Source organism: Diachasma alloeum, unplaced genomic scaffold (genome assembly GCF_001412515.2).
Source record: "Diachasma alloeum isolate Michigan unplaced genomic scaffold, Dall2.0 Dall_scaffold_00368, whole genome shotgun sequence".
NCBI classification, from domain to species: Eukaryota; Metazoa; Arthropoda; class Insecta; order Hymenoptera; family Braconidae; genus Diachasma; species Diachasma alloeum.
The window spans coordinates 205,796-233,299 of record NW_021680507.1 but is presented as its reverse complement, the minus strand read 5'-3'; the positions used below and the strand labels follow the sequence as shown (position 1 = coordinate 233,299).

The following is a 27,504-nucleotide window of genomic DNA, read 5'->3' as shown; positions in this document are numbered from 1 at the left end:
TTGGTTTTCCATCTACTGGCAAAATGAACAAAAATTAAATGTTTTAGATTTCTCATCAACCTAATTAATTAACGATTGAGTTATCCTCTTAATTATCAATGTCAGCTGAAATTGCAGTGAATATCTTCCTCTACTTTTAAATTCAAAATTACCAGAAATGCATTGACGACTCCCTAAAAAATTGGGACAAAGGCCGTTTCTTTTTATTTCGCCGTAGATTGACGCTTTTGGAATAACTCCAGACATTGAACCGTTCAACATATCCTCGTCAATTGTGCAATCACTCAAGACATTCAGAAACCCGCTGATAAAGCCCCTCTGAGTCCTCTTTCCCTCCGTTCAACCCTCAACTCACCCCCGTCCCGTTCTTCGTGGAAATGGCGTCGCGACGCCGGCGCTCTACGTTCAATCGATCTCTCTCGTTGGGTATTGAGGGCTTTAATTCCACCCAGGGGTTGTCCGGTGTGCGTATCAGAACGAGCAATGTTACAGCGTACCGGATCCTCTCCTAAATTTAATCTCAAATAACAATAATAATCCAACTAAATCGTATCTAAACTAATCAATCAATCTATTTATTGATTAATTGATAATTATCGGAGATTGACACGAATGGCGTGATCGAGAAAATGGAGTTGTGACTGCTGACGTCATAAAATTAATTTTTCCTCTGTAGAAAAGAAATTAAATAGAGAAATTGAACAGAAAGGAGAAATTATCTTTGTGAATTTTTATTAATTGAAATTGATTAAGCACTGTTAAACGATTGGAGAGTCATGGATTATCGGTATGGACTTCGGTTCAAGGAGGAGGATGCTGAGGAGAACGAGAAGGATGAGATTTATTATAATCCTTCACGGGTGAGAGAATTCAATTACTGAATTAATTAAGTAGTGGAGTGGTGGACGGAGATAAGACGAAAATTTGTAGCCGTTATTTACGTGATATCTCGAGAATAAGTGGATTTAGGGAAAAATGTCAAAAGACAGTTGTGGACAAGGCAAATGCCTGCGGAAAACTGTCTGATGACAGCTGGTTTTAACATTAGTTATTAATTAGTAGACTGAGAGAAATTATTTAGAAAAATTCTAGTGCTGTTGAGGGGAGACTACTGTAAACTTTAATAGTCGTGGGATATTGTAGTGAGATTTCTCATGCATTGAAGATCGATTATATATGACGAAAAACGAATAATTAGTGGAAAAAATTGATTGTTTTTTGTTCGTTTGCACCGCAGACGCTTAAAATGTTGGAAATAGTCCGGGGCCTCCAATTGTTAAGCTACAGAGTTTTTTTTTCAATTTTTTTGAAAAAATGTTTCTGAGAACAAAAAAAAGGAGTTCAATCAAAAAATTTGTGAATACTAGAATTAATTATTTGATTCTAATAAATCAAGCATTGATTCTAAGAAATTTGCTATCTATCCATTTTTTATAAAAATAAGAATAATTTTTTCTAAACCTAAAAATTGCAAAGTTGGAGTATACTCTATCCATTTTTACTCTAAATTTCAGGATTTTGTTCTCTATTTTTAGAAAAGTTTCCAAACAAATTTTTTTCCTAAACCTCGCCATTTCTCACATATTCTCAAAATTAAATCTGACAATTGTTTTTTTCTGCAATTCCCTCTTTTCAAAGTTCATCAATGATCTGCATGTATTAAGTAAAGATATTTTGCGTCACATACCGTTATTTACGGGATATCTCGAGAATGAGTAGATTTAGGGGAAAAATGTTAAAAGACAGTCGTAGACAATTCAAATGCCTGTGGAAAACGGTCTGATGACAGCTGGTTTTAACATTAGTTGTTAGTTAGTAGACGGAGAGAAATTATTTAGAAAAAGTCCAGTGCTGTTGAGGGGAGACTACTGTAGACTTTAATAGTCGTGGGATATTATAGTGAGATTTCTCATACATTGAAGATCGATTGTATATGACGAAAAACGAATAATTAGTGGAAAAAATTAATTGTTTTTTGTTCGTTTGCACCGCAGACGCTTAAAATGTTAGAAATAGTCCGGGGCCTCCAATTGTTAAGCTACAGAGGTTTTTTTTCAATGTTTTTGAAAAAATGTTTCTGAGAACAAAAAAAAGGAGTTCAATCAAAAAATTTTTGAATACTAGAATTAATTATTTGATTCTAATAAATCAAGCATTGATTCTAAGAAATTTACTATCTATCCATTTTTTATAAAAATAAGAATAATTTTTTCTAAACCTAAAAATTGCAAAGTTGGAGTATACTCTATCCATTTTTATTCTAAATTTCAGGATTTTGTTCTCTATTTTGAGAAAAGTGTCCAAACAAATTTTTTTCCTAAACCTCGTCATTTCTTACATATTCTCAAAATTAAATCTGACAATTGTTTTTTTCTGCAATTCCCTCTTTTCAAAGTTCATCAATGATCTGCATGTATTAAGTAAGAATGTTTCGGGATTTCATGGGGGTTTTAATTTCACGGGCAATTGAGGGAGAACGCTGTGAGTCAGTTGAGAAGAGCTGTAATTGTCTTTTGGGGGATATGATGACGGAAACCACTGTCATCCCTGTTTTCGAGGAGGAGCACTTAAAATAGAACGCGAGTCTGTGGCCAGTGGACACAGACAATTTTCTCTCTCAGTCGACAGTTTAACGTTCAATGATTATGGGTTTATGAGTTCATTAGTGGAGAGATCAAATAGTTCTATGGTTTTAATCGAAATAAACACTCTTCCCGCGGCATAAAGACTTGATTTCGCAATGTCTGGTGCTAATGAATTCATTATTGAGAAGTTCCATTGATTTCAAGTAATTTTTAGTCGTTTTTTCACTGGAGTGTGAGGTTCGGTACAATTTTATAGCTGTGAATGGACGTTTTTCTTGTGGCGATAATTTTTTCAATATTTCTTTTCGTGCAGCGTGTATGGGCGGAAGTATTTAGTTGTGAAGTGAAAATTAATTTAATATTACAGAAACGAGTGGGTTTACGATTATTTACTGTTAAATATTTTAGAAACGAGTGGATTCACAGAAAAACTTCAGAACATCTTTTTTGGAGATTATGAAATTCCCCATAAAACATGTCGCGTGCTAAGTCAAAAAAGGTCGCATAAACCTAATCTAGGGAACATGAAATTTGGACGATTTGGGCTCTGCAGAATCATTTTGACCCAACTTTGGAGCAGTGATAGGCATATCAATCAATCATAATTACCGTTAAATTGTGAAGTTGTCAATTTTTGACATAAATCTTAAAAATTTTGAATATTAAAGTAACCATCAATTTGTACATTTGAATCTCGAAATATTCTATCAACCAATAATTTAGGTAGGAAGATTGACGATTATTTCGATAATTGAAAATTGTACTTGAAAGATAGAATTAGCTTGTTAAGTGAGAAAAATTACGCACCCGAACCGTTTTGCCCCGTATATCCACCAAAAACGTCATTTTTTACGTTTTTAGCTTAAAAATGCTCCTTGGACCACTTCTTCGTCTTCATTCGATTACAACTTTTTTGTTTATGTTCGTTATACTCCAACGAACAAACCCAAGTATTCGTTTTACTTTATATTTATCAGATCATTAGAAAAGGTTTTTTTTTAGTTTTCATTTTTTTCGTCTTTTTAGCAAATGCTAAAATTCGTTGTTTTCCGCCCATTTTTTTTGTTATAATATTTCGATTACGTATGATTACAACGTGGAATAACGAAAAACAACTAATTTTAGCATTTGCTAAAAAGAGGGAAAAAAATAGAAACTAAAAAAATCATTTTCTCATGATCTGATAAATATAAAGCAAAACGGAACTTACGTTTGTTCGTTGGAGTATAGCGAACATTAAAAAAAAAAGTTGAAATCGGATGAAAACTGTGGTACAAGGGGCATTTCTAAGCTAAAAACGTGAAAAACGACGTTTTTAGTGGATATACGGGGCAAAACAGTTAGGGTCCGAAATTTTTCTCACTTTTTTATATCNAGAATCATTTTGACCCAACTTTGGAGCAGTGATAGGCATATCAATCAATCATAATTACCGTTAAATTGTGAAGTTGTCAATTTTTGACATAAATCTTAAAAATTTTGAATATTAAAGTAACCATCAATTTGTACATTTGAATCTCGAAATATTCTATCAACCAATAATTTAGGTAGGAAGATTGACGATTATTTCGATAATTGAAAATTGTACTTGAAAGATAGAATTAGCTTGTTAAGTGAGAAAAATTACGCACCCGAACCGTTTTGCCCCGTATATCCACCAAAAACGTCATTTTTTACGTTTTTAGCTTAAAAATGCTCCTTGGACCACTTCTTCGTCTTCATTCGATTACAACTTTTTTGTTTATGTTCGTTATACTCCAACGAACAAACCCAAGTATTCGTTTTACTTTATATTTATCAGATCATTAGAAAAGGTTTTTTTTTAGTTTTCATTTTTTTCGTCTTTTTAGCAAATGCTAAAATTCGTTGTTTTCCGCCCATTTTTTTTGTTATAATATTTCGATTACGTATGATTACAACGTGGAATAACGAAAAACAACTAATTTTAGCATTTGCTAAAAAGAGGGAAAAAAATAGAAACTAAAAAAATCATTTTCTCATGATCTGATAAATATAAAGCAAAACGGAAACTTGGGTTTGNACTATGAGTTTTAAAAGTCATGGGTTATTGGAGTGAGACTTTTCACACGTTGAAGATCGATTATATAGATCTGAAAACGAATAATTAGTGGAAAAAAAATTTTTTTCTTTATTGTTCATTTACCCAAAAACGCTTAAAATGCCAAAAACAGTCCAGGGCATCCAGTTTTTGAACTACGAAGGATGTTTTTTTCAAAATTTTCGAAAAAATATGTAGAATAACAATTACGAGCTTTTTTTTTTAATTCGCCTCTTACATGGCTGAATTTGCTTTTTTTGTATTTTTTTATACAAATAGTGAATTTTTTTATATGAAAAAAAAGAAATCAGCTGTGTAGGAGTCGAATTCCAAAAAAACTGGCTCGTAATTGTTGTTCCACACACGGAAATTAAAAAAAAAAATCTTTTGTAGCTCAAAAATTGGAGGCCCTGGACAATTTTTAACATTTTAAGCGTTTTCGGGCAAACGAACAATGNTTTTTTTGTTATAATATTTCGATTACGTATGATTACAACGTGGAATAACGAAAAACAACTAATTTTAGCATTTGCTAAAAAGAGGGAAAAAAATAGAAACTAAAAAAATCATTTTCTCATGATCTGATAAATATAAAGCAAAACGGAACTTACGTTTGTTCGTTGGAGTATAGCGAACATTAAAAAAAAAAGTTGAAATCGGATGAAAACTGTGGTACANAATTGTTGTTCCACACACGGAAATTAAAAAAAAAAATCTTTTGTAGCTCAAAAATTGGAGGCCCTGGACAATTTTTAACATTTTAAGCGTTTTCGGGCAAACGAACAATGGAAAATTTTTTTTTGCACTAATTATTCGTTTTCAGATCTATATAATCGATCTTCAACGTATGAAAAGTCTCACTCCAATAACCCACGACTTTTAAAACTCATAGTAGTCTCCCCTTAACTAAAAAATTACATTTCAATATTATCAAATATTTTATTCACCATCAATCGAAAAATTTAGATAATAAATTCTATAATATTTTAAATTTGTTAAATATAATTAAACTTGGAACAATATAAGAAGATAATCCCTTTTTAATATTGTCAAAATCTAATATTATTGCCTATACCTGCTTTGGAGGGCAATTTTTTTGGTGCATCCGACCTTTTTTCATAAATATTTCTACAATAGTGGAAAAATGAAAAAAAAACTATTCACTGTTTTCTCTCCATTTTTATGAAACCATAAATATATATAAATATATAAATTTTTATGATATTTATGGTTTCACAAAAATGAAACCATAAATAAAAATCTATCATAAAAAAAAACTATCATTATATTTTACTGAAAAGAATTATTATTATTTCAAATCTTCATTTTTATGATATTTACGGCTTCATAAAAATGAAGGGAAAACAGTGAGTGGCGCATACGACCCTTTTCCAGAGGAGAAAAGTTCGTCTGTGTGACGTCATTAGCGATTTCAAAGCGTTTGAAATCTTCAATTAGGATGAACCAACCAGTGTTCGAACCAGACCAGTAATCGAACTAATTGGTACTTTTTCTATAAAATAAATTAGTAGAAGGTAGAGATTTCTCACATTGTACATGAAAAATAAAATTATGACATTTCCAAATGATATTGTGATGATTGAAAATGTCTAAGTTACATTATTACCAGTGGAAAAAACAGTTTTCGATTCACACATTTTCAGCTTTTTGTATTCATATCATTAATTGTATCCTCAATTAATATCCATAATATTTTTTTCTATTATCTATGGAGATGTACAGGGGAATTATAATTATTTTTAAATCAATTTTCGACTTGGTTATATTTTTAAATCTACGTCAAAAATAACTGTGACGTTATTCTTTCGAACACTGGACGATTCACCCTATCAACAATTAATTATAAATTCATACCCAATATTTCAAAAGTTTGTGAATGAAAAATGAATTATTCAGGTCCCAAACTTGAGATTAGAAAACAAATAAGCTGTTTATAAAACAAATAAATAACTAAACTGTCCTCTGAATTTCCAGAGCGACCAGAAGGGCTCCTCGAAGAGGGGTGCGCCGCACACGCGTGGCACCGCAATCTCCTTCGGCTTCCGTCGTCGCTCCCGAGGTGATGCCTACCTAGCCAACAATGCCCCCGAGGTCTCCCCGCAGCGATCCAAGTCGGTGGGCCCCGAGCAAGTTCGTCATCGAATCATCGACGAAGAGGATCGTCACACCCGTGTGCAGAGTGCCTCCTCAGGTCGTTCGACACCTCGACTAGCGCCTCCGAAGAAGGAGCAAGCATCGGGCGTTGCAGTTCGCACAAATCGTTTTGGTTTTCGTTCTCCGCAGGCCAAATTCACGGATAAAGTCGGTGACATCTGCTCGGGTCACTCGGGTTCGCACTTTGGCCAGGGTCATTACACCCAGGAGAAGGCGCGTGGGAGTTACTTCAACCCTGAAAAAACCCATGGAAACCCGAAGGTCAGGCCTGGGCTCAGTAATCAAGGGAATAATCCTCCTTATCATCAGACTGTTGTCCAGGAGAGCAGAGGGAGGATGTCCAGCATCCCCGAGCCTGTCTCCAAGTACACCCTCCACACGAGTCATCTCCCCCAGCCCCAGTACGCAGTCAGGGTGACGGACTCCAACTCGAAGATCGCCAAGACTGCTGCCAATCAGAGTAGGAAGGTATCGACTGCTTCAAAGGGGTCAGGGGGGTCCCAGTCGGGGTCGGGGACTGAGGACTCTGGGGTTGGTTCCCAGCCGGGATACCTGGTGGACAACTGCGGGGAGTTCGAGTCCCCTGGGCGGCGGGGGAATGCTGCCAGACCGAGAAATCTGAGGATGGTTGTCAGTGGGAAGAGCTTTGATGTGAGGGAGGTGGAGGATGGCAGCACCGTCACTGAGATCTCCGTCATTCCTCTGCCTAAGGGGTTCGCTGGCAACCTGGGGACCGGGATCGTGCGAGAAAGGACTGTGCAGTATCAGAGGGTGATTAATAAGGATAATAGGTGAGTTACGGATTCGCATTCGCAGTGACAAGGGTCAGATGAAGGGTCTAAATAAGTATCATAAGAATCATATTAAGGATCACAAGGGTCAGAGTAAGGGACTAAATAAGGGACGTGGGGGTCAAGAATGAAGGGTCAGAAACTAAGGGTCACCAGAGTCAGAATAAGGGTCACTAGGGTTATAATGAGGGTCACAAGGGTCAGATTAAGCATCACAAAGGTCAGATTAAGGGTGCAAATAAGGGTCATGGGGATCAGACCCGAGTGGAAATTCTGTTCAGGTCTCGATCAGAAACAGATCAAGTCCGATTCGAAATTCTGATCAGGCATGTTACGCCTTCACCTTATGTTTTCCCACTAGGGGAAACTAAGGGTCAAAATAAGGGTCTCAATATCTCTTTGTACTGTAAAAATCCCAATCGACTTTTGGTGATGAAAATTTGGTGCTCGAAATTAAGACTCCAAAATATAATGAGGGGCAGAATGAAGGTCAGATTAAGGGTCGCAAGGGTAGAATAAGGGTTGGCGAGCGGAGCGAGCAGGGGGCATAGCCCCCTAGCCCTATAAGACATCCTGTAGGAAATCCAATGGGAAAAACCTGATATGGAAATCCCATCTGCAAAATTCTATAGGAAATTTTCGAATTCTCCATATGATTTTTCCTACGAGGCTCTCTCCATCAATCCTCCAGATCACTTACTGAATCGTCTTTCACATCTCCAGATACACAGAGTCAACGACTTCGATGTCCACAACATCGTCAGAGGGCTACGACGAGGGCCTGGGGGAGGAAAAGGTCTACAAAGATCGATCTCGCTCTGAGAAGGTTCCCTCCATAAAATCTGACTTCAGCCCCCCGAGTTCTGACGATCCTGAGTATGGCCATGGTGAAGCGATGGCTGACGAGTACTCTTTCAGCTCCATCGACGAGTATCGGACGACTCAAGTCCTCAGGGACCCCTTGACAACCAGTCAGGACGCCATGAAGACCATCTCCAATGCTGCCAAGAGCGGTACCTTACCCAAAAACACTTTGAGATCAGTTCTGCTGACTATCGAGGACACTGCATTTGCAGCAGCTGCTGCTACCTCCACCACTCTTATCGACGAGACGTCGCCGGTCGACAGTCTTGTGGAGAGTCTGACTGCTTCCATCACGCAGTCGGACAATCAGACATCGAAGAGGGAGAGGATCGTTGAGAAGAGTGGAGTCAATGAGGATGATTCACCTGGTACCCCGACTAATGCCTCGAATTCGCTGAGCTTGTCAGAGGGGAGGGAGTACTTTGATGACGAGATTGCTGATCAGCCTGGACTGGTTTTCGATGACACTAGGGGACAGGGGAAAACTGTGGGAAGCGCTGTTGTGGAATCTTCTACCAAGACACGTAAGAATATCATTTTTGAAATGATGAGTAGAATGGTCCGAAACCTATATGCAGAAAAATAATTTCGTTTGCCTAGCAAATACTTGGTCGGTGGGATCTGATTTGCTAAGATAACTGAAAATTCGTAACCGTACTGAGAGAAAAACACGTTGTCAAACAAGTCTTGTTTGGGCCAACAAAATCACTAGTTGAAAATTGACAAAAAAGAATTTGTTTGGTTCGAATTTGAAAGTCTCAAACATGAGTAATTGTTCTGCTTTCGACAGCAACGAAATATTTGGCTCAAGAGGCGGATAATTCACACCAGACGGTGCCTTTTCAGGATGAAAATATCTCATATAGGGGAAAATTTATCAACAAATATTTTATCCCCAAGTTACAAGATTGCTATCACAGCATTATTAGGCCAATTAAGCCAATTTTTTTGCGAAAATTAGTTTTTCATTACAATTGACTTTTAAGACGATTACAATAATTCAGTGGTGAAGTGGTCAGTTGAGTTTTTGTTGAATAACTCGGAATGTAAGAAAGATAGCGAAATTTTTGTAAGATCTTTTTCAATAGTCTTCACTTTTCTTTACAAAAAAGATTTTTAGGAAAATTTTGCTAACTCCTTGAGAATTTGAGATATTCATCGAGAACTGGCGCTAGAATGGAATTGACTTAAACCGGTTCACCGCTTCACTACTGAAATTCAGAGATTCTTACTGGAAACTAGAGGCTTTTTTCTTTGGAGTGATTCAAGAGGTATTTGCGAGAGAAGTAGGAAACAATTTTTGAACTTGGGTTTTGATAATTGCATGAGCAAATTCGTCATCTATTCATAAATAAAAATGTTCCTTAGAAGGTTTTCAATGAACCTTCCAATTTTTAAGATATTTTGTAAATTGTCTAGACATGAAATATTTTGATCTTTTTGACCACCACTTGATTGCAATTTAATGTTCTTCACAGGTATAACGCACGGAAAGAGCGTGGAGAACAGTCCCATAAATTGCAGGAGAATCAGCAGAACTGGAAGTGTGAATACCCTCTCTCCCTGTGAATCTATCACATCAGATGATCTCATGCTAGATTACGAATGCAGCGAAGTTAGTTCTTATGATGAAGTTAATAAAAGGTAATTCAAGACTGTCATAACATAAATAAAATAACGAAAGGCGAAGTAGAGCCATGACAGGCCGCCATTTATCACCATAAATCAGATACATTTTTCAATTTCTCCTTATTCAACTTATTCTGAATATAAATTAAAAATGCTCTTTGAAAAAATTAAAAATTTTTTCTACTTTTTTTTTATTATTCATTCATAATTTTTCAAAACTTCTGCATGATGCAGGACTTAATTGACAATTTTAGAGGACGAAAGATGAAAAAAAAACATGGAGATAACGTTCGAAAGATAGTACACCCGGGCCTTAAATTTTAATTAATGGCGATCGATAGGGCTCAACAATACTTATATTTGAAAAAAAAAGTTTCAATTCCATCTATTCATTTGCATTTTTGGCCGTTTTGGATCATAATGTTTCGATATGACAGAAAAAATCTAAACCTTGAATTTGAATGATTACAATGCTTCCATTCGAAAGCAACAATTGATGAGTTGATTGATTTTTTAAATCAATTTTCTAATTCTTATGTTTTTGCGCAGACTGGAGTCGAATCCTGCACTGCACGAGCTGGACGACGCCACAATAATCTCAGAATTGGAGGCACAGGGTGAGCAAGTGATGAGGGAGTGGTCTTCACTCCTGGGAACAGTCGAGCAAAACTCCAACTCAAATTTGGCTAACAACAACGTCAGTATTAACACCAACAACAACTATAATCCAGCCACAACTGAGTCTGGGTATGTATTACTCTTCACATTATTATCTTCTTCAGTATCCACAATTTTTCAAACATTTTCTGTTCTCTAAAAACGAATTCCATGATGAAGCAACAAAAATTGAAGAAAAACCATTTTGCTAATTGTTTAATTATTTGTATGATGAGTCGTTTTTGTGGAGAATTTCATTTCCAAAAAAAGTTTTTTTTACATTTCAGTAGGGCAGCGGTAAAACGGTTTGAGGTCCGGATTATCTTGCGAATGTGATCTTGATTTTTCTTTTATTTTGATAATCTGAAATGATTTCCAATTGCTATTTAGGTTTACACACCCCTGGAGTCTCCAAAAATTATGACTGTACAATCAAAAAAACGTTGAACAAAAGCTGAGCATTTTCAATGAGCGTTTTTGAATAATATTTGGAAATAAAATCAATACGGAGGAAATTGCAAATTAATAATTTGATGTATCTAATGGCTGTTGGGTCGTCATTTGTCCCAGTAGTCAATAGCTGTCAGATCGTTAATTACCATGATAAATTATCCATTCACTATTTCCTCTCTATCGGACTTATTTCGGTGACCGGATTTTTTTCCCCCCAAAAAGATTTCCCCGTCAAAATTCCTCCGGAAAAATTTCCCCGTGGAAAAAAATCCCTCGTCTAAATATTCCCCCTGAATTATTCCCCCAGAATATTTTCCTCTGAAAATTACCGAAATAAAAATCTCTGGCAAAAATGAAAAATAAACATATTACACTTTTTAAGTTTATTGTTAATGTTGGAAAGTAAGTATGTAGGGAAATTGTTTTGAAAACGTTGACCGTTAATTTTTCGGAAATGTAATTCAGTAGCGAAGTGATAAAACGGTACAAGTCAATTTTGACTATTGACCAGTTTTCAATGAATATCTCGGAATCTAAGGGAGATAGCAAAATTTTTATTATAACCTTTTTTGTAGAGCCGATTGAGAGCTACAACAAATGTGATTATGAAAATTTCGCTATTTCCCTTAGATTTGGAAATATTCCTCAAAAACTCAACTGGGAGATGAGTCGACTTCAATCGTTTTACCACTTTGCTACTGAATTTATTTATTCATGACTGGTTGTTTGGAAATATGTTTCTTTTGAAATGAATTCTTTCGGTAGTGTAAGATGATGTTTTGTTGAATGTTGTCAGTTTTTTTTATGAAATCTGCAACTTTGTAGGGCGAGAATGCTTGTTAATGAAGATTCATTGATTATTGGGGCAAGAGATTAATTTGAATTAATTTGGGGGACTAGCGGACTAGATTATATTGTTATATTAATTTATTTTATTGTTTTCTTTCCAATTTTTCTTTGCGATTAGATTATATTAAATTTATTAGATTCTATTCCCATTGTAGTATACAAATTGTGGGAACAGTTTTTCTTATTTTCTAATGAAGAGATATTTATGTTAAATAATATCAGTATAATATAATAATTCGTCTCAATGAAATCAGATCATGACAATGAAATTTTTCGTTTTCATAATCTGATTTCATTGAGAGGAAATGAGAAAAATGCAGGGAGAGATGATCAGCAAGAAAATAAAAGAAAACGATTTTTTATTTTTCTGAAAAATTTAAAAACTGATTTTTTTTTAAATGACGAAAAAATATCAATGTGTTCCCTTTCTATGGTTTAATTTCAATGGAAGAAAGTGAAAGAAAGAACAGAGATACGTGATCACCAGGAAAATAAAAATTTCGATTTTTCAATGTCTCCGGAAAGTTTTAAATTTGATAAATTTTTTCAAATAATGACAGAATACCCATCACTTCAATTTCTACCCTCACATTTTGATAGAATACATTTAAAAAATTGCAAAGAATAAAAATCGGAGATGAAAAATTTTATCGGATTAATATAATGTAATTGGTTCGAAAATGTTGACAATTAATTTATTGCAGTCACGTAATTTATTTATTATTGATGTATTGAAAAAGTTGAATTCTCATTCTGCGTATCTCCGAAGATTGAAGGATGTAATAAATAAAATTGACGTTGGTAACGTGTGTTTGTGTAATTGTTTTTTACATTCGTAAGGGGAAATAATTCCGGGAATTTTTTCCGGGGGATTTAGTTCCAGAGGGATAGTTATCCGGGGGATTTTTCTCTGGAGAATTTTTTCGGGGGGAAAAAATCCGTGAACTACTTATTTCTTAATCTTTATTAAAAACGCTCTTTGAAAATGCTCAGTTTTTCTCTATTTTTTTTTATTGTACAATCAGAATTTTTAGGGACTTCTATGTGATGTATAATCCAATAGAAATTGTGATATATTTGACATTATGCAGATGGAACAACAATCAAGATAACCTTCGCAAGATAATCCACCCGGGTCTGAAGTCGATTCAACTCTCTACTGAGTTTTTGAGGAATATCTATGAATCTAATGGAGATAGCGAAATTTTCGTGATCACCTTTTTCGTAGCTCTAAATTCGCTCTACAAAAAAGGTTATAACAAAAATTTTGCAATCTGCCTTAGATTCCGAGATATTAATTGAAAACTGGCCAATAGTAAAAATCGAACCATTTTACCGCTTCGCTGCTGATTTTCTCCTAAATTCGCTGATTGACGAGACAATTCGATATTTATCAGCAGAGAGAAAATCAAAATTGGTCTTAATTCAATAACGAATGATTTTTGACTGTTGAAATGATTTTGAAAAAATTGTGGAACATTTTCCTAGGGTAAAATTTTTGTCGTTGCTTCATAGAGTAATGAATAGTCCAAAGTCTTGTCTCTAGTAAATCGCTTAGTGTTGATCCCCGCAATTTTTTTTCTGCAAAGTTTACCCACTTGAGTCATTCACTGACTTGAAAAGTGTTTAATCTACTCCTGCAAGAGTAGTTCTCAAAATATTGACAATGTAAGACTAAGTGCCGATGAGTCATGGTCTCAGTCATCACGAGAAATCATATATTCATGGAACAGACAGCCTGGAGCCACGTGGGAGGCATTCCAGATGCTCACGAATGTCGGAAATAGAACTATTTCCTAGTTCATTTTATTTCGCTGTTAGGTTTTTTACTCTCTTTGTGATACATAAATAAATATGAATAAATAGAATATGATGGAGATGATTGATCGGACGACGAGAACACAACTATTCAATGATGAGTACTTTAATGAAATTACAAAACGTAATAAGGCGAGTTGAACGTGTTTGTTAATTATTCAATTATCTCGAAAACAAATGATTCTAGGGAAAAATGTGAGAAGTCCTTTTTTGTAGAGAATTAAATTTTTTACAAAAAAATGTTTTAGGGCAATTTTTCACGGGAAATATCGCCTATGTTCTTCTAAATCTAGCAATTAACGTGAGCACGCACGAAAAAATTTAATAGAAAAACCTATCGAATTCGTTAGAAAATTCTATTGAATGTCTGTTAAACTTTCTATTAGTTTTTGGCTGATGCTATTGACATGTTCAATAGAAAACGCAATAGAAAAAGTCAACAGAATTCGATTTTTCTATGTAACTTATTCTTTTCATATATTTTCTATAGAATTTGCTCGACTCAAATTTTCCAAGTTTTTTTCATCCTATTCTTCTTTTTTTCTCATTAAGAAAATCAAACGAAAAAACTTGGAAAATTTGAGTCGAGCAAATTCTATAGAAAATATATGAAAAGAATAAGTTACATAGAAAAATCGAATTCTGTTGACTTTTTCTATTGCGTTTTCTATTGAACATGTCAATAGCATCAGCCAAAAACTAATAGAACAGTTCAATAGAAATTCAATAGAATTTTCCAACGAATTCGAGAGGTTTTTCTATTAAATTTCTTCGTCCGTGAGACTATTATGAGTCTTAAAAGTCGCGGGCCATTGGAATAAGATTTCTCACACATTGAATATCTAGCGTAAAAAATTAATTGTTTATTGTTCGTTTGCTCCGCAGACGCTTAAAATTTTAGAAATAGTCCAGGGCCTCCAATTTTTGAACTACAGAGGTTTTTTGTTTTCAAAATTTTTGAAAAAATGTTTACAATAACAATTCGACATCTTCTGATAAAACAAATGGGTATTTCAATTTTCTTTTTAAAACAAGGGTATCTCAAAATTCATGTGAAAGCTTGTTGTTCACATCCATTTCTAAGTCTCACGGAGCTCGCAAATCATTTTATTTCTCTTCCAACGTGAACTAGTTCATGTTTTTTGTACTTTTTGATGCATTCGTACGATTTATACAACTGTCAAGAGAAGGAAAACGGGAGATACCCTAGTCTTAACGCCATGATTTAATTTTGAAATACCCTTGTTTTAAAAAGAAACTTGAAATACCCTTTTTTATTAGGAGATGTCGAATTACGAATTAGTTCTTTCAAATTCGACTCCGACATAGCTAATTTCGTTTTCTTTTTAAATGCACTATTCAGGTAAAATAGTCCAAAAAATGTTTCTGAAAGAATCAAAAAGATATTTTAAATATTGTAAGGATATTTTTGTTGCCTATTTTATATCAGTAGTGAAGTAAAACGGTACAAGTCAATTTTAGGTATTGACCAGTTTCCAATGAATATCTCGGAATCTAAGGGAGATAGCAAAATTTTGATTATGACCTTCGAAAATCTCCGGGACCCTTTTGTAGAGCCGATTGAGAGCTACAATAAATGTATGTTTGGTGAGGAACTAGGTTTAGGGTGGATGTGGGAGAAAAATGTGGAGGGAGATGCTGGAAAATTAATGATGACACTAATTATAAAAATATCACTGTTTATTCGTGGGATCGAACCACGTCGTTAATAATTTCTACACTCTGGTAAATTGTCACTGTTGATACTCTGCAATTTTAATAAGGTTGAATCACTGAATTTAGTTGAATTTTAACTAATTATTGTGATGATGTACTGAACGAAACGTTGATCTTACAAAGACCGGTGATGTACTTGATTACTAGTGAGCTAGGTGAGGTTCAAGAAGCTACTGTATTCGGTGAGGTGCGATGTAAGACTTGTACAGGTGATTTGCCCGAGATAGACTTGTACGGTGAGAGGCTAAGCCTAAACTGATTCGCGCGTGTTTCGGTCACTTATGACTGATGACCCGAAGGGTCCCGGAGATTTTCGAAGTAGGCCGAGCTAGTCGATCAGAATGTTCTGGAATTTTAGTTGCGTTTCAAACAATGTAATTACGAAAATTTCGCCATCTCCCTTAGATTTGGAAATATTCCTAAAAAATTCAACTGGGAGATAAGTCGACTTGAACCGTTTTATCACTTCGCTGCTGATATGATGCAAATTTTTGTATTAAACAAAACGAAATTAGCTGTGTAGGAGTCGAATTTCAAAAAACTAATTCGTAATTGTTACTTTACACATTTTTTTTAAATTAAAAAAACCTTTGTACCTCAAAAATTGGAGGCCCTGGACTATTTTTAACGTTTTAGGGATGTGTGGAGCAAACGACCAATAAACAATTAATTGTTTTGCACTAATTATTCTTTTTTAGACATATATCATCGATCTTCAATGCATGAGAAATTTTACTCCAATCGTCTCCGATTTTTAAAACTCATAGAAGTCTCCCCTTAAAGGGTAACAGAATGCCGCTAATTTTCCAATTTTCTGAACAAATTTCCTGCCGAAAGTTAACGATATTTTTATAAATCCAAGCGCATTAATCTCCAGGAAGCGATAATGAAGATCAATGTGCTTTGGGTGAAAAAAATACAAATAACTTTGAGCAGGAAATTTGTTTGATTATTTTTCTCACTCTAATTTCAGCCAATCAGAGCGCAGTATTTGAGGCTGTCAAACAGTTTTATTTCGGAAACTTCTAAAAAATTTCTGACGGAAATTCACTAGTAGCTTTTCAAGTCGTTCTCATCTTTCAACGCATTTCACGTTTAATATTCTGTGCGACAGATAAACAAAAAAGTGGGTTGTAAATGTATCCGGATGCTGTTCACTGCACTCTGCTCGGCCGAAATCCGAGTCGAAAAATAATCCGTCAAATAAGGTAAATGTACCTATGCCCGTCTTTGTCCCTACGCTCGTTCAGATCCTGCCAACTATGACATTTCAATCATTTTGATAGTCCCAAGGGTCTATTAAGAGCGAAGTACGATTGGATTATTATTTTAGTCAATAAGAAAAGTTATAGACACCAATGCAGCGTGATTTATTGAATAATAAGAGAGAAAAATCACATTCACCTCAACTCCTGCTACGACAGAGTTAATTCTTAAGCCACAAGTTAAGAAACTCTACAATTTTAAAACGTTGATATCTCCGCTACAATAGTAAAATGGAATTAAAAATCCCTTGGCTAAGGTTTCGAATAATTGAAAATTTAATAAAAATGCATAAATTATAGTAATATCCGGATATTTCACTGAAATATTGCCAATTAAAAGAATAGGTACAATGAAAATGGCATTGATCCTATGCTCGTTTTGCACCCAACTGTCAACTGATAACGGACTAAACGGATGAAAAAATCATTTAAAAGGTTGGACTGTCCAATGGAAATATAATTTTGTGCATCGAGATATTTTTTAATGTTGTTTTATCACAAAATAGGATATTCACGATGTAATTAGTTCGGATATAATCTTTCCATATCACTCAAATCACGAGACGAGGATAGGGACATGTGTCAAACGAGCATGGGGACAAATGAACGAGCGTAGGGACATGAGACTTTTCACATTCATGGATGATTATTTATTGAAAAATAGTAATTATCATAATTAATATAAATAAATTCCAATTCTCAAGGTTTTACCCTCTGATGTGTAATTTAAATCATCGCATCTACTCGCTCATTTCGATAGAAATATTGGACTACTGATGTGTTCACTTTAGCTAGACGAGCGTAGGGTCATTTACCACCACTTGTGCTTCAAAATTAATCGGATATTTTCCTCAAGCTTCCCGGCCTAGGAACGAGTGTGTCAAATTTTACAGAAAAATCCCTCGTGCTTCCCACTCGGGATTTTAAACTTGCAAAATTTGACACAATCGTTCTTAGGCAACGAAGCTATCGGAAAATATCCGATAATTTTGAAGCACCAGTGGTATTACTACTGAAAATTTCGAGGAAATGTTGGCCTTCTGTTACCCCTTAAAACGATCTTGCTTTGTTCTGTTTTGTTTCTTCACTGAATAGTTTGTTTCAAAATATTTCGCTCTAGTTCGATTGTCATTGTTCATTGTTATATCGACCGATGGTATAGACACCTCCGTACACTCTCCCACTCACTTATTTGAAAGGTCTTCAAGCCTCGTGACCGTTATTTTTACTCATTTATCGACCAACGAATGACGATAGAATACTAGAATGTGACGTAAGATAACTATAACAATAGTTGGAGTCGTGCTCGAGTTTTGCAATTGTTTCTCCCGTGCAGCGGAGATGAAATTAGAATGAGTTTATGGGTACAACTCGTGTTGATTCGCCTGCATATTTTTATTTCTGCATCGAAGGATTCGTTGAGGGTATTAGCTTCACACATTGTCTTCCGTCAATTGTTGAAATTTCTCGAGAATCCGTGGGTTTAGGGGAAACTTCAGTAGCGAAGCGGTAAAATGGTCTAAATCCACTTTTTCCGAGAAGGAGATTCTCATCTAAATCAACTCGTAAGATGGCCAAAATAATTTTGATGCCCATCCTAAAAAGCAGAGAACAATGGCATTTTTGAATAAATGAGTATGGTAATTGTTGCTAATAAATTAGGAATTTGCTTCCGAATTGGTTCTCTTTTTTGAATCCTTATTTCACTATTTTCTTCTTCTATTTTTCCATGTCATAGTACTACACTGAGAGAAAAACGACAAAGTTCTCAAACAAGTCTTACTTGTGCCAAGAAAATATTTTTGGAAAATTATAAAAAAAAGAGGTTTTTTGTGCCAAACATGCAGAGAGTGCGCTGGAATGAAAAAATTTTGTCGCAAAAATAGATTTAGTAGTTAAAAAAAAATTGCATTCTCTGTACACGCAAGAAATGTCATTTCTAGCACTACTTCTTCGTTATTCGATACTCCCCTACGTATTTTGCTTCCGAAAAATCTTCGTTTTATGCGAAATAAGGAATAGTAGTTTTTCGTTTCGGCTGTCTAATAATCACAGACAAGAAATGAACCCTTAAATGAAACAATAATAATGATATGATAGCAATCTTATAACTTAGGAATAAAATATTAGTTGATAAATTTCCCTCTTTATGAGGTATTTTCATCTTGAAAAGGCACCGTCTGGTATGAATTATGCGTCTCTTGAGCCGAATATTTCGTTGTTGTCGAAAGCAGAACAATTATTCATGTTTAAGACTTTCAAATTCGAACCAAACAAATTCTTTTTTGTCAATTTTCAACTAACGATTTTGTTGGCCCAAACGAGACTTGTTTGACGACGTGTTTGTTTTTCTCTCAGTGGATAGAACGGTAGGATAATTTTTATTAAAAATTTCTCTCCGTGTAGTCCGGCTGCATGACATAGATTCTTCAATCAATTTTTTAAACTCGACTGATTCTTAACTTCAGTAATGCCACTGACTATTGACGGGAATGAAAACAATCCAGCATTAAGGGTGCCAAGTGAATTTGGCGATGACCTTGAAAATTGACATTCACCAACAAAGTTATAATTTTTTAAATTAATAGTATTAGGCAGATGGTGAACATCGGTGACAATTTTAAAATTTTAGAACTTATGGATATCGAGGAATTAAATAAACAAAATCAGTCTTATACACGGCCTCTTGTGGAGTTTTGATTAAATTGAACGTTTCAACCCCCTAGGAACTCAAGAAAAATTTGAAAAAATTTGAAGATATGGGGAATGATGTGTTCAATGTGATGGCGACAAAAAAGAATGGGTTACCGGGGCGAATAAGAGAGATATTTCAACCCGCCGTACCCATTTGATCCCATGCTTTTTCGAGGTTCGTCACGCGAAATAGAAGATTTTCCGCAATTATTTTCTCGATGTCTAGTTCCGGTTGCGGGTTTGAAATTTCATCGGATGGATGAATACATATTTCTCCCATGATGGAGGGAAAGAAAAAATGTTTTTTGAATCTTTTTTCAAATTCACTTGGCACCCTTAAAACGCTGAAGGAATCGTGAATTGCCACATAATCACCCATAACAATTGATCAGGTGGATGTAGTGAGAAAAATCACACGGCATTTCAAAGATCTACTTGAAATCTTGAAATTGGTGTATAATAAAACCTCATTGCTTATTTCCAAAGATCCATTAATTAATGAAAAGGCCAAATTTCAAGGTGTGGCATGACATTCAAAAGAGAAACACTCTCCATTAACTTAATGAAAATTCAACTAAATCGCATTCAATACATCACAATGTGAAGAACGAATAATGTGCCCTTCGAAATGATATATCTATTTGTCCGCTGATCTCACTCAGAAGGGTAGAAAACTACAGCCAAATTTGAATTTTCAAATAAAACATGAAAAAATCCATTTTTGACAAAAAGTCTTATAACTTTGTGAAAAAGTGTTGAAATTGAATGATTCGCCTCGCAATTTAAAGCTTATTCAATTAACGACACAACTGATATGCAAATTGTGATAATAATTGAGGCAAAAGACAGTAACTCCGTATAAAACGTTAAAAAAATGGCAAATTTGCAATTTGTGACTTTTGCGACAAAAGTGTATCATTAGTCATTGTTTCTCCATGTCTATCCCGAAATTTAGTGAAATTAATATATGATGATCAAATTTTATTCTACATTAGAGAAATTTTATCCTGATGAAAATAAAAATTACTGTGCCGGTAGAGTAAAAATTACTGTACCGGTAAGGTAAAATTTACCAACCGTTCTAGAATTTTCGTTGTTATCTACATAAAAATTATTTGACTGGAAGGGTAAAATTTATTATGCGTCAGGATAAAATTTCTCTAACGTAGAATAAAATTTGATCATCATATAGGAGAGGGTGGGGTAAAATGGACACTTGATTTTTTTGGAAATGTTCATGACGTGTTGTTCATGAAATGGGACAATTTTACTTTTCAATAGAAAGAACAATGATTCCTCTTTGTGATGGAATTAGACTGAGCTCAATTGATAAATCTGTTTCTGAGCTACGAATATTAAAAAAAAAGTCAAAGTGTCCATTTTACCCTATTCTCCCCTATTAATTTTTACTAAATTTCGGGATAGAAATGAGGAAACAATGACTCATGATACACTTTTATAGAACCGTAGGATAATTTTTATCAAAAATTTCTCTCCGTGAAAATTTCGAAAACTATGAAGAACAAAGACCACATATATATTCATACATACAGACATCATCTAAAAATCCCACGTTCGGACTTTTTAAACCACAAGATCTATGCGCGCGCTGATCTATTCATTTGTTGCAATGAAGAAATGGAGTTCATTGAATTCCATTTTCTCATGAATACCTTATTAATATTGATGATGAATCAAAGAGAATTCGACTAATGATTGAAGTGAATAGCGAAGTAGAGTAAAAGAATCTATAAAGAATTTTTCATTTTCAATTAATTATCTTCAATTTTTTTAAATAATCGGTCTCCATAAAAGGACAGAATTTATTAATTTCACCGGTGATATATATGCATGTGAAATAAATATATTATATACATATGACGTGAAAAAAAATTTACCACTGAAGAATGTGAAATTATGTCACTGAAGAATTTGAAAATGCCGCGTGTTTTTTTTGTGAATAACTTCGTGTCACATATTGACCAATCAAAATTAAGGATTAGCGGTCAGGCAGTTTCGAGATATTTCGATATAAAACAACTTCACGTTTCTTTCACGTTTCTTCAAATGTGATGTTTCAAATTCATTCAAGTATGTGTGAATAAAATTTTTCTATTAACATTTCATCGAAGGGCTGAGGGGAGAGATAGAACTGTAAAAAAGGCAATCGGTTGTGTAGAAGAAAAGGGATAATAAGAATAATGCGGCCGATAACATTCGACTGAGTTGAAAATCTGACAAAATTAGGTAAAAGGAGATCTTATTTAACTTAATAAAATTAAATAAACAACGAATTATACAGGATAGAAGGAAATGATGTGCAAAATAACTATTCGGAAGCATATTGCTAATTTATTAGCAAAAATAACTATACTATATACAATACAAGAGCAATTTCTCACTCGTTTATTTCAACTTTTTTTTTCACATGTACACCCTCTCGGGTTTTACGCTGTTCCCTTCCCTTTCCCGTGTAAAACTAGGAAATGCAAGAAATAGCCACCATGGCTATAAGAAAAAGAATACATAGGGGCGAGTGGGGTAAAATGGACACTTTAGACTTTTGTTTCAATTACTCATAATTCAGAAACAAATTTATCAATTGAGCTCAGTTTAGGCTCATCACAAAGGGAAAGAATTGGTCTTTGCAATGAACAAAAAAATATTAAATTTTATCAACATAATAATAATTCTTTATTTGATTCCCTTTCGGGTTACAAAGAACTTCCGTTTCTCTCCCATACATTCTTCCTTATATCTAAAGTATTTGTATCTATCCTACATATACATATTTACAGGGACGACCTATAACTAAACTAAAACTAAACTAAACTAACAGTGGATATTTACAAAAGTATATGTATTAGCTAACGAGGGTGAGAGCATGAGCGATAGTGAGAGTGCGAGCAAAGCGAGAACGAGTGAAATTTTATCAACATTTCAACCCGCCATTAACATTTTTTAAAAATTCAAAAATGTCCATTTTACCCAACCTCTCCTACCACATTACATCTAGCAGTACATTACTATAATATTCATTGAAAATATGCCAAGAAAAATTCCAAAACGTCATAAAGTAATAACTAATCCGTTAACTCATTTGTGAATTCTGATTGTAATGTAGATGTTCATACGGACTCAGTTGGAGTCATTGCATCTAGAGTTTACAAATACTTATCTGGGCTAAGAGAAACTGCTTCATAATGTTTGCTTTATAATTTAAATTTGAATCTTTGTTAGTGCACAATTTTCTCCTATTTACCTGCTTCGTGCCATTAATTCACATTTTTTTTGTTATCACAATACTTACTTTTATTTTACAACTTTATATGATATGTAGTGACCCTGTCATTGGCTTTGGCTGTTGGGTCTCAGTGAACAAAATAAAATAAAATAAAATAAATAAAATAAAGTGAATCAATTAATATCAAATCAATTAATCGTTCTTCCATTTTTTCTTTTCAATTATAAAATTCACCCATTTTGCATGGAATAATAGTAATAATAATGAATAATCAAATTAAAAAATACCAGAGCATACACGAGACCCAACGAGTAAAGATTACAAATATCTCTTCTCCCCTCCTATTCTGGCATCCAGCCGGTGGTTTGAAGCCGATCGAAACCTCTAGTCGGCGGTGCCTCTACTCCACTCGTATTTTCAGTGTTGCCTTCAGTGCTCAACTCGACGCTGTCGTGGATATCGCGAGTGTTGTAAGGCGGGACCATTCTAGTGTCTGACTCACAACGCTGACAGTGCAATCGATACACATGGTTTTGTGACTTGATTATTATCAATTGTTTAATTACTCCAACATCAATTTGTTTTCGTTTATTTAAATGCAGATGGAATTGTTAGTTGGAATTACAATTTTTACGTGAATTTTGCACTTTATTTGGCCTCTACGAGGGAATGAGGATTAGGAATGAACATTTCGACCAAAATTTAGGGGAATTATTTGGATTTTTCGGGGAATTGCTCAGGGGAGAAGAAAAATTATGAAAAATTGCAAATTATGATTCTGAAGTTTATTTTTTAATTTATTCTGATTGTTTATGCTGCGATAAACGTCGTAGATGGACACTTGGGTGAATGTTTAGGGGAATTATAGAGATCTTTTAGGGGTAAATGGTGGATAGTAGGGTAGAAACGGCGTAAAGAAATGAAAATTGCAATTTTTACGTAAATTTTTCGATTTATCCTCTATTTTTATGGGGAAATAAATATTTGGGATGACTATTTTTAGGAAACTCGAGGCAGATTATTGCGATTTTTTTGGAGAACATTGTGAAAAATAGTTTAGGGAAGAAAAAAAAAGGGAAATTATCATTCTTTACACTTATTTTTTCATTATTTGCTGCGATTGTTGTTGACGTTTCAAAGGAAATTTAAAATAATTATTGACATTTCTAAGGAGAAACTGGTTGAAAAACGAGTAGGAATATAAAAAATGAATTTGCAACTTTCACATGAATTTTCCGATTGATTTTTACTTTTTTATGAGGAAATGAACATTATGGAAGAAATTTCTGAGGAAAATAGTCTGTGACAATCATACGAAATTGAAAAAGACGATTTTTACGTAAATTGTTCTATTCATTCTGAAAGTTTACTTTGCAATAAACATTGAGGAGTAACAACAATCATTGTCAATTATCAATATGACAGTTTTCCCAAAATTTTCCTGTTTTTCACATTTTTTTCCGTGCGAAGTAATAGAAGAAATCAAATGAAAATGGTTAAAACGAACCTGTTTCAATCTTGAATACCTGGCGGTCAAATAGTGCAATTTGAATGTTAGCAAATCTCAGTTTGAATCTTGAAAAAATACCTCCAGGACGAGAAGGAAATCGTGAAGTTTTACTCTGCCGATCCCCAGTTATTAACAGTTATAGACGATATATTATAGATATATTAGATATATTATAGACGAGACCTTTTACCCATTCCTTCTCTAACTCAATTCCCTTAAATTGTAGTTTTTACTAAATTTCTCGAAACCCAACTGGTATATCAGCAGATCCACCTCAAACCAGCCGGACAACAAAGTGAATGCTGGGGATTTTCGTCTCAATTTTTTTCTGAAAAGATGGCGATTAGACAAAAATGTTAATAAAAGAAAAATCAAAATATGTGAATAATTGAGGGAGTTACAATTTTTTGAAAATTGCTAGTTTTTGTCCAAAAAAAATTTCCTTTCAAACTGGAAAATTGATTTTTCTCTAATGATAGAATGGAAATACATTTTTCAAAGAGCTTTCGTTCGTTGGTATTCGAGAATTCAATTGATCTGACTAATTTTTAATTATTCAATTGAATATTCACTCATTTGGGCGATAATTGCCTGAATAATAGCCATTTTCGGTCATTTTCAATACTTGTCTCACTGAAAAAATTACTAACCGCCGAACTACGACGAAAGACAAACTCTAATTGGCGCCAAAATGCTCGTCATTTTATTGGCAATTTTTGGTGAAAATTTCAGATTTTTAAAAAATTAGCTTTTTTGAGTAATTAACGATTGAATAAAAAACTTGTTCTCCCATAAACCCCGGCAAACTGAAGATAATGTTAAGTATGACGTCTCACTTTGAAGGGTTTTTCATGTTTTTTGAGCGTTTCAAAGGGCGATTCGATAGCTTGAAACTAGTGATACCGCGAGACGCGAGAGGAAGGAGACGAGACGAGACAAACGAGGCGAAATACATGATGGGACGAGACGAGTCATTCGAGACAATGACAGAAACGAGACAAGACGAGAAAACCCGGTCGAGAACGAGAGAAACGAGAGGCGAGGCGAGAGATATAACGAGACAAAACGAGAAGAGTCATTCGAGACAATAACAGAAACGAGACGAGACGAGACGAGAAAACCCGGTCGAGACTGAGAGAAACGAGAGGCGAGGCGAGAGGCATAACGAGACAAAACGAGAAGAGTCATTTTCGAGACAATGACAGAAACGGACGAGACGAGACGAGAAAACCCGGTCGAGAACGAGAAACGAGAGACATGACGAGACGAGAAGAATCATTCGAGACAATGGCAGAAACGAGACGAGATGAGTCATTCGAGACAATAACAGAAACGAGACGAGACGAGAAAAGCCGGTCGAGAACGAGAGAAACGAGAGGCGAGACGAGAGACATGACGAGACGAGAAGAGTCATTCGAGACAATGACAGAAACGAGACGAGACGAGTCATTCGAGACAACAACAGAAACGAGACGAGACGAGAGTCGAGAGAGCCTCCTCCTCTCTGCTCCTCAGTGTATTTTTTTCCGTGCAAATTGGATTATAGAGACGAGATAATGCGAGACGAGAGAATGGTTTCATGACAACGAGACAAGACGAGAAGATGCAGTTTCTCGTCTCGTCTCGCGGTATCAGTGCTTGAAACCTCGCAGAGATATTGGGCCCAATTTGGAAAACAAAAATTTCTGGACAAAAACAAGCACTTTTTAAAAAATCATATATCCCTTAATTATCCGCATTTTTCAATTTTTCTCTTTTCAAAATTTTTTTCTAATCGCCATTCTTCCAGAAAAAAATTGAGAAGAAAATCCCCAGCATTACCTTTTTTGTCCTACTGATTTGCCGTGGATCTGCTCATATCAAAATGTGCATTAAGACCTTTTTTGTAGCTACTATTTAGATCTATAAAAAAGGTTTTCACAAATATGTCCGTATCTCCCTCACAACCCGAGATATCAAACAGAAATTAACACTCGAAATAAGTTGACTCGCCTCAGATGTAAAAGCAAAAGTTTGTGAAATTGTTATCCTTTCTCATGATGGGACATTAAAATCCTTTAAGGAGAGCGAAGAAGTGCCCCTGACTGACATCCACTTACCATTAGAACTTAATTGACGTAATTACGATTTCGTTTCGATGAAAAGCCAACGGTGTGAGACGTCACTCGTAATTATCCCCTTTTTTACTTCTTCTGGGCTTGAAATATTAAAATTCCTTGTCGTTCAGTTTCTAGAATATGAATTGTTCAAGACATCATCTAGCATCAATTTTAAAATGCTCGGGGGAAATACAGAGAGAACAGATATGAAATTTCAGTTAAACTCCTGAATTTCGTTTCTCAATTTTCCCTTTAATTCGTCATTTTTAATTGTTTTTTTGCTCCTGTCGCATGCTCTATCAATTCGGCATGGCAATTTCGAGATAATTTATGCAATCGTTTCATTACAATCCTCATTAGCACTTAGCGAAAGTCATTGCTTGATCATTTCTGCACTGAAGTCGTAAAAAGTAAGAAATCGAGTGGATTTTTGTTGATTATGCAATTATTTCGAGAACGAGTGGTTTTAAGAGCAATGTCATAAGATAGTTTTTGTCAGTGATGAATTTCTCCACAAATAACGTCTTTGGCATTTTACACCGGAATCATTCACGCCCGGTATAATTCTACATTCAACAGTTCAGTCATTTGGCATCATGTTTTTGATTTTTCTCAATTTTTAATATGCACGGGAAAAAAATACTTGAATTGAGTATAAAATATAAAAACAGCAAAAAATAAAAATCGGAGATGAAAAATTTTATCGGATTAACATAATGTAATTTTACATTTTCGGATAAAATCGTTGATTATTTTGAGGTGTTCCGGCGTCGTTGAGGCCAGGAGCGCAGCTATGGAGCAAGGGTTCTGGAGTTTTAAGGGTGCCAAGTGAATTTGGCGATTACCTTGAAAATTGACATTCAGCAACAAAGTTATAATTTTTTTAATGAATAATATTAGACAGATGGTGAACATCGGTGACAATTTTAAAATTTTAGAACTTATGGATATCGAGAAATTAAATAAACAAAATCAGTCTTATACACGGTCTCTTATGGAGTTTTGATTAAATTGAACGTTTCAACCCCCTAGGAACTCAAGAAAAATTTGAAAAAATTTGAAGATATGGGGAATG

General features: G+C 34.6%; 1 protein-coding gene across 7 annotated transcripts in view; it reads left to right on the top strand.

Annotated features, from left to right (window-relative positions):
- The window catches only part of LOC107041581, an 82,039-nt gene that overhangs the window by 20,935 nt on the left and 33,600 nt on the right, over positions 1-27,504 (top strand). For 6 of the 7 annotated variants that reach the window (XM_015262187.1, XM_015262184.1, XM_015262185.1 and 3 more), the window contains 4 exons: positions 6,640-7,610; positions 8,334-8,998; positions 9,953-10,118; positions 10,653-10,850. In XM_015262187.1, the coding sequence (XP_015117673.1) occupies positions 6,640-7,610; positions 8,334-8,998; positions 9,953-10,118; positions 10,653-10,850 (2,000 nt within the window). Of the gene's footprint in view, positions 1-465; positions 861-6,639; positions 7,611-8,333; positions 8,999-9,952; positions 10,119-10,652; positions 10,851-27,504 lie in introns of those variants that run through there. The other variant, XM_015262186.1, reaches the window with a different exon arrangement.